Raw genomic sequence first — 8,838 nt, 5'->3', positions numbered from 1 at the left:
AAACAGAATTAATAATATTATAACACGCCATTATATGTATAAAAAATTTATTTAATTTAGATAATGTATTATAATGGTGTGGCAGCCGGAATGTATGTAAATATTTGGCAAAATGCATATTTAAGTTCATGTATTATTAAATTTTTTAAATTGGATTCCTCTACAGTAATTTGTATATATTGAGTCATTATACTTTTATTTTTATAAACAATTGGTCCCTGCGTCACAAAAAGTGTCGACCAGACCGGAAAAAAAGATCGAAAGACTTATTTTCAACGAAAATAAAAGTGCATGGACTCAATTTAAAAAAAGTTAACATAAAAGAACGGATAAAAGATCTATATCTATTTCAGTTGCACTAACGGCACGTGGAGTACACGCATTTTATTTCTTTCAAAAAAAGGATCTATAATATATTTTTCTTGATTCACATCTTTTCTTTCCTATTTTTACTTCTTCTTTTTTCACTCGGTTTGTTCATGTTGCTATCTTGTCCTTTGAAGGAAAAGCCTTGATGCACATGTACAAAACCCATTATGTCAACTTTGAGACTCAATAATTTGGTTCCCCACACTTCACATCAATACAAATAGATACCTACAGTTGCTATCAACGTTCAATTATTTCAATTTCCAAATCCTTAAAAGCTTGGACTGTTTAATGCCCTTTAAATGCTGTTTGTCTAAGCTCTATATCTTATTGCCAACGGATCTATTTCTTATCCATACGGTATCGGATAGTGATGAAGTTCGAAGGGTGTGCAAAAATCAAATCAAATTAAAAAATAAATAAACCGGCTTTTAAATTATGTCCAGTTTTGTTTGACACTATAAAAAAATTTGTTTTTGGCTTAGTTTGGCTTCGGACGTAACAAATTTATGTTAAATATTAATCGTCGATTCACTTGTTGAAATCAAATTGAACTAAATCAAATTTCAATTTTATTTTATAACTAGTTATAAAATAAAATTGAAATTTGATTTAGTTCAATTTGATTTCAACAGAATACACACTGTAAGCCACTTGGGTCCATGTAGTGTTACATTAAAGACTTCTTCAATTGGAACATGGTTGGTATCAAGTGTATTCAAAGGATACCATGCAAGATTTGATAGATGATGAAGACTTGGATTTAGTTGTTTTACTACATATCCAACCATACCATAAATTATTAGGTCAACCCATTTGAATTAATAAAAATATTGTATTAGCATAAAAAAATTGAAAGTCTAACTTAACTATGCCATATATCATCATTACAATGAAATATTCATAATATTAATGCGGTGGACTAAGTTCGCATAAGAATTTTTCCGAATTTTACATCAAAATGTAGGACCTATCCTTCAAGACACCTTTCATGATCAATTATTTTCCAACATTAGGTATCTTTCATACCATTTTGATAAATACATAAAAATTCACTATATTCCAATCTCTTGGAAGTAATCTTGTTACTATCATTTCCTTAGAAAGATTCGTAGAATTAGAAACATATGGTAAAATAGAAAAAATTAATTAGATAATACACATACACTATACTATACTTACTATGGCATTAAATACTTGAAACAAAAACTCAAAAATCATGTGAAATATATTCCTCTTACTGGTGAATTTTGTTGATTATATTAGGCTTCCCTCTCTTCCTCTTCCTTCGGTCGAGCTGATGAACTCGAACCTGAAGTCATTCCAATGACTTGGCTATGTGTGAATCTTTGTAATTGTATCATCCTGGCATAACAGCCGTCGGGATAATTTTTCAATAGATGTGAATGTGATCCTTGCTCTGCGACTTTTCCGTCGTCGATCACAGCTATGACATGAGCATTTCTTATAGTTGATAGTCTGTGAGCAACCACAATTGTTGTCTTTCCTGAGCAACCGCGGTCTAGAGCCTCTTGTACGCATCTTTCTGACTCAGCATCTAGTGCACTTGTTGCCTCGTCAAGTAGCATTAGTTCTGCCTTTCTAACTAGAGCCCGAGCTATGGCAATTCGTTGTTTCTGTCCACCGGATAATTGAACTCCCCTCTCGCCTACAAATGTGTTATACCCATCAGGCAATCCTGAAATAAATTTATGTGCATTGGCTAAAGTCGCAGCTTCAATGATTTCAGCAGCAGTTGCTGACTCGTGCCCGTACGCAATGTTTTCAGATATGGTAGTAGCAAAGAGACAAGGCTCCTGAGGAACCATAGCAATGTGCTTTCTGAGGGACTTGAGGTTATATTTTCTGATATCCTTCCCATCAATCATTACTCGTCCAGATGATGGCTCGTAGAATCGTTGAACGAGTGCGATGACTGAACTCTTACCACATCCACTTGGACCGACAAGAGCAAGAGTTTTTCCAGCTCGTGCACGGAGATTTAGATCACGGAAAATGGGGACATCAGGGCGAGTGGGATAAGAAAAGTCTACATGCTTCAGTTCAACTTCTCCCCGAAGACGGTCAGGAACTGAAGTTGCATCCGAATCATCAGGTTCGATTTCAGTTTTGCGGTCAAGCAAGTCGAAGACTGAACGCATGGCTCGGCCACCCTTGATAAAATCAGGAGCTAATGTTAAGGTTTCAGCTGCTCCATTGGCAGAAACCATGAGAACCATGAAAACACGGATTGTCTTCGAGAAATCAGAGATCCCGTGCTTTACGAGCCAGGATGCATACCAAAGACCAAGAGCATAGGAAGCATAGAGTGAAAACTGAGCGATTCCAAACCCACTTCCTGCAATTTGACCTTTCCAAAAGCAACGACGTAATGGAGCCTGGAGGTTGGCGGTGAATAGACTAACTATTTGTGATTCTGAATTGAATGCAGCAACTGTCCGTACATTCGCTATGGCCTCGCCTGCTAGTTGTGTGGCTTTAGCATGTGCAGCTTCTAAGTCTCCAGAGAATCCAGTCATGAACATTTTCTGGTTTAAAACCGAAGTAAAAGTTGCCGAAATGATTATCTTTGATGATTAATTTGATATATAGTAGAGTCATTTTGAGCTGATTAAGAGAGTTGGAGATACAAACCTGTAAAACAGTGGCAGCAACAACCAAGGGGAAGACAGCGACAAGGACAAGGGCGAGGCGCCATTGCAAAACAAACCCTGCAGTGCAAGCAACGAGCAATAATGATGTATTCTGAACAATCACGGAAATCCTGTCTCCAATGGCCGATCTCACGTTATTTGCATCAAGAGCTAATCTTGCAGCAATTCTAGCACTCTCATTTTCCTCTTGGTCAAACCACGCCATTTCATTTTTTAGCACTGCTGCAAGCATTTTCTCCCTCACTCGTTTTGTAAGATTTTCTCCAACAATGTCCCAAAAGAAGTGCTGTAGTGTGTTGAAGATGAGTGCAGCTGATGAAAGCCCAATTAACAAATAGCAGTATTTTGCAATTTCTCTGCTCATATATGCATGGTCTGGATTGTAGTAGACACTGACGACAGCACTCAGGACATAGGCAAAGAAGGCGCTAAGGGAGCCACAAATAACTGAGCCTATAGAACCAACCAATGCATAAACCCATTCAGGAGAATTCATCTTTGCGAGACGCCAAAACGAACTAGCTTGCTCTTTAAAAGGAAGCTTTTCAAGTCGGTAACTGGGGTGTGCGCCATCAAGGGAGAGGCTAAAATCTGAGGTAGAAAAGTCGGATAGCCTGCGCGAGTATGGTGATCGACCATAAGAGGAATTTCGTGCAATTATTGGCGAGCTTACCGAGTTCCTAGCACTTGAGGGTCTGCAAATGGCAAAAAAAGGTCACTTTACTGCACTATTCCGAAAAGCGAGATTAGAAATCGGACAAATTAAAAATCAAAAGTTGAAAGAAGCACCTTGCACTACTCTTTCTAGCATTACTCATAGCTGTTTCATGAGCCGTCTCTTGCATCCTAATGAGCTTGGCATAAACACCGTTCTCCCCTTTGGCAATGAGCTCATCATGAGTTCCTATTTCAGTGACACTACCTTGCTGGAGTACGGCTACAAGGTCAGCTTTCCTTATGGTAGAGAGCCGATGGGCAATGACAAGTGTTGTCCTTCCAATCATGAATCTGTCAAGGGCCTCCTGCACCAGTTTCTCCGACTCGGAGTCCAATGCACTTGTTGCCTCGTCTAAAAGCAAAATTGCTGGGTTTTTCAGCATAGCCCGTGCAATAGCAATTCTTTGCTTCTGTCCTCCTGACAACTGCAGTCCTCTCTCACCTGCCTGCCATTTTTTATATTATATCAGATGGATGCTCACTCATACTTCCATATATTTCATTTAACGAATTTGATTCCATGCAACAACAAATAAATTAACAGTTTTGTTTTCATTTCCACTTCAAAGCAATCATCAATTAAGAATGTAATCAGCTTGTAGGGCATAATAATCACTAATATACTTCCCTTTTTCAGATTTCCTACATATAAAATACCATTTCTTGATCTTGCCTAATGATGTTACTTTTCAGCTATGTAACACATAAATACAAAAGGCTGAAACTAGAAGCGCTCAAATGGAAAATGGAAAACGGCGAAACAATAATTTTTTTACAAGAATTGGTTACAAATATATAATTTTGGAGTTCCATAAGCATTTTCGGAAACAAAAATTTAAACATAGCTTTCCTAGTCATATGTTTCTAAGATATATTTTTTTCTTTCCACTGGTCTGGTAATCTTCAAGTTCTTATCTAACTCCATGGTCAACATAATAAAGATTCTCATTCTTCTCCTAATATTCAAGTTTTTGTTTTTCCCAAGGGTAAGACCAACACATCTAATGTAAGACTTCTTGCAATTGATTCTGTTTTTAATAATATCTTCTTTATTTATCCCTTGCCATTCCTCTGTCCAAATTGCATATTTTTTTAACTCTAAATTGTTTATGCTCCTCTTGTTTTTGCAGACATATTAAAAGCTTATTTATGCACATGTATTGTTGATTGAAGCATGTTACCTTCCTTCAAAATGCATGCATGACCAAAACATGTCCCCACATTGACTTCCAAAATAATAATTTAAACAAGTTAGGTTTAAGTTTGTTGACCAAATAAGCAATTTCAATCTATAATCTTTACTATTGAATCAGAAGCAACAACTAGCAATTATGTGCCATAAAGAAAAATAAAAAATAAAATCTAAGCAACCATGATCCCTACTGAGTCAAGATCCATCATTTCATTGTATTTTACTTTCTAGAACCAACTTTACCCCACCCCCCTATCTCCTTCAACTGACATAAAGACAATATTTTAGCATGCATAGGATTGCACTTATTTTAAGCAATTAGTATTATGGTTGGAAATGAACAAAGGATCAATTCACCCCCTCAACTTGGCATGAAATATCAAAAAAGTCATGGTTGATGGGGTGAATTGATCCTTTATTCGGTTGGAAATCAAGGGAATAGTAGTTAGCCATTTAATTCACCTTACTTGGGAGGTTTTGATTTCAATTTTAAAACATATGAACAACAACCAGATCAAGTTTATGATCAAGAGGCATGAAAATTATCAATAAGATACTCGACACTCATTTGCTATATTGCACGGAAACTTATCAAATCTCCAAAAATGCTCCTGAAACTCTGAAACTTTATAACCTGTTCTTGTAAAAGATATCATTTCGCCGTTTTTATTTTGAAGTGTTTCCGTTTCCATGCAACAATAGCCCATTTGCATAAAGTCAAAGCCTTTAAGAAGTACACATACCAGGGTATCAAATCCTTCTGGTAGCTTGACAATAAATGAATGAGCATTAGCAACTCTGGCAGCTTCTTCGATCTCGATTTGATCTGCATCAGGTCTACCCAACAATATATTCTCTTTAATGGTAGTAGCAAATAGAGCAGGTTCTTGGCTAACAAGCCCTATTTGTTGTCTCAGCCATTTTAACTTCAATGTCTTTATATCATGCCCATCCAGCAACACTTGCCCTGAACAAAACAAATCTTGATACTTTCAATGAAAATTGCATACCACATGGAATACATTAACTGAAGAACCATATATAATTTCAGTTTTATAAGTAAAAATATCATCATTATTGATATAGCGGACAATTTACCTGAGTTGGGATCATAGAATCTCTCAATGAGGGCGACCACAGTACTTTTACCAGAGCCGCTGCTTCCAACCAAAGCTATAGTCTTTCCGGCAGGAACATTGAGGGTAAAATTGTTGAGAATTCTAACATCCGGTCTTGATGGATAGGAGAAATCAACATTTTTTAATTCTACTAGTCCAGTAACTGAATCCAACTCTAACCCGGATTCGCTGTTGCGATTCACTGATGGTTTATGATCAATTATACGGTATATTTTCGCAGCTGCAGCTTTAGCTTTGGCAAATGCACCCATGCTAGGAGCAGATTGGCCTAAAGCCCTGCCAAATAAAGAAACAAAAGGTTGAGTAAAGAAATTAAACAATAAAAAAAAGTTGAATCAGAGAAAAGGGTTAAAAATTTGAAAAGAAACAGAACACTTACAATCCTCCAATCATGACGGCGAACATGGTAGCTATGGCTAATCCACCATTAGTGTAATGATGTCGAACAAGATAACCTCCATACCAAAGAAGCAAAGCATAGCAGCAGAAAACAACAAAATAAGTAGCTCCTAATCCCATTCCCTTAGCAAATCCACTCTTGTAACCAAGCCTTTGAGCAACTTTCAATGCTGACGAATATCCTTGTATTGATCTCGATTCCCCGACGAAAGCAAACACAACGCGAATTTGAACAATCGTCTGCAATTTCACTTCAAATTAGAAAGAAAAAAAAAAACAGATGCCAAAATGGTGGAAAATATGAAACTCACAAATCAAAATCTTCCTTTTACCTGCTCTACAATGTTTCCTGCTTCAGACAATGCTTCCTGGCTCTTGCTTGACAGTTTGCCTAATGTGGTAGTATGAATTGCTGCAATCACAGCAATGAGAGGCACTACTGCTAGAGTGACCAGAGCTAATTGCCATACAGCAGTAAATCCCACTACAAATCCAGACACAAAAGTCGCCATATAATGAATAAAATTCCCCAACTGCGCATCAAAAAGGAAACAAACAATGAACAAAAAAACCACCCAAGAACAAGACAGAGGAAAAGAATTATGTTCTTTAAAAAAGATTACATATTTACCTTCTCACTGATGGCATCTTGAACAATTACAGCATCACTGTTAATGGCAAAAACAACATCAGATGTTCGAACATCAGTGTCAAAGAACTGAATATCTTGGTTCAAAGCTGCTTCTAAGTACTTGATCCTCATTTTAGTTGATTGTCTCTCTCCAGTCCACATCCAACATGAAATCTCTGTATAACCAGTCAAATTCAATAAAAAAAACTCTCTTTACACTCTCACATTTCCAAAAAAAAACAGAGTTAAAAACAACAAACCAGCCCAAGAAGATGCCCAGATTGCAGCACCAACGATGAGGAAGTAAAATGCATACTACAGATGGACAAAAAGAACCAAAATTTGTTGTCAGCTTCACAATTTGATCAGATTAAAGATTATAAGAAATGGGGTTCTTGAGAAATACCTTCAAAACTTGCTGCATCATCTTATCAGTGTCATTAGCATGAGAGCCAAAAGAGTTAACAAGATCAGCAAAAAAGCGAAGAAAAAGAGGCAAAGAAGAGCCATGAACTAATGCACCAACAGACCCAATTGCCATTAAAACATAATCTAAGCCATCAGCAAATCTAAAGAGCTCACCAAAGCCAACTGTGGCCACCTCTGCTTGCTTTTCTGCGTTAGAATTAGTACTACTAGCAGGGCCATTGGCGTCCATGTTTTTGGTTACTACTGCTGCTACTGAAGTTTCTTGGTGGGTCTGTGAAGAGTTAGCTGAGTTGGTTTTTGAAGGGTCAAAGGAAGAAGAAGAGTTATTAGAAGACACGAGTTCAAGGCCTTGCATTTCGGACCATTTCCATTGCTCAGAGTCTAGTGACATTTGCTTCTCAAAAGATAACTTAAATTCTCTCTCTTTACCCCTTATTTTTAAGCTTTTTTATTCTCCCTCTTTCTCTCTCTAGCTTTCTCTCTCTATCTTTTTTTATTGTTTTTTTAAAGACATTTTACAATCTAACTTTTAAAATAAAATTAGTGCATTTTATTTTACTATTTTGAACTTTTTTATTCTACACATTAAATTTCACACACATATCTGTAATATCTTTTTGCAATTTTTCATATTTATAAATAATTTATTTAATCTAATTAACATTAATTTATATAATTATATTTTATAATAAAATATATATTTAAGTTTTATTTTTTTTAAATATAACCTATAATAAAATTAAAAAATAATATAAATAATATAAATTTAAACAACAAATATATAACAAACAACAATCGCTACTAAAAAACAACATTTTAGCGACATATTTCCGTCGCTAAAAGTTTTTAATTCGTCGGTAAGTTAATTTTTTTATCGGTAAAAGGCTGAAATCAGTCGTTAAATCAGAATTTTCCGTCGATAATTCTCTGTTTTTTAATAATGAACATTTTGATAAGTTAGACAACGACAATGTTATAATATTATAATAATTAGTCCGAGCTGGAAAAAATTTATGGTTCCGTCACTGCTTACGCTTTGAACCTTTTCCAAATATTCTTCAATAATTTTCAATATTTTCTCTTTTTTTGTCTACATAAGGGGTTGAACCCAATATCCTTAATTAGGTCTTTATATTTCACTTCTTAACCAATTGAACTAGGAAGCCATCGGCAAATAGTAATTTAAATTAGACAAACCACAATAACTTAGAATGCATGTGAATTTGCTTCCACATTTGATAATATTAATATAATAATTACCTAAGAAATTGGTTATATGAGATTGTT

At 35.7% G+C, this 8,838-nt stretch overlaps 1 protein-coding gene across 2 annotated transcripts; it reads right to left on the bottom strand.

Annotated features, from left to right (window-relative positions):
* Positions 1 to 1,439: 1,439 nt before the first annotated feature.
* LOC126676759 (ABC transporter B family member 1) lies at positions 1,440 to 8,006 on the bottom strand. Of its 2 annotated transcripts, XM_050371037.2 has the most exons (11): positions 7,705 to 7,883; positions 7,529 to 7,549; positions 7,383 to 7,437; positions 7,123 to 7,298; positions 6,824 to 7,024; positions 6,472 to 6,731; positions 6,052 to 6,368; positions 5,697 to 5,920; positions 3,834 to 4,207; positions 3,025 to 3,739; positions 1,440 to 2,918 (listed from the first exon to the last, which is right to left on the bottom strand). In XM_050371037.2, exons 1-11 carry the CDS (start codon positions 7,768 to 7,770, stop codon positions 1,632 to 1,634), a joined length of 3,696 nt encoding a protein of 1,231 aa, XP_050226994.1. In that variant the 5' UTR covers positions 7,771 to 7,883; the 3' UTR covers positions 1,440 to 1,631. The 2 variants fall into 2 exon arrangements, with proteins under 2 accessions (XP_050226994.1, XP_050226993.1); XM_050371036.2 differs by having other exon boundaries at positions 7,529 to 8,006.
* Positions 8,007 to 8,838: the final 832 nt, after the last annotated feature.

The sequence above is a fragment of the Mercurialis annua genome, linkage group LG4 (genome assembly GCF_937616625.2).
Source record: "Mercurialis annua linkage group LG4, ddMerAnnu1.2, whole genome shotgun sequence".
In the NCBI taxonomy this organism is placed as follows: domain Eukaryota; kingdom Viridiplantae; phylum Streptophyta; class Magnoliopsida; order Malpighiales; family Euphorbiaceae; genus Mercurialis; species Mercurialis annua.
Note: the sequence above shows the minus strand (reverse complement) of the source record. Positions and strands in the feature narration are given on the sequence as shown.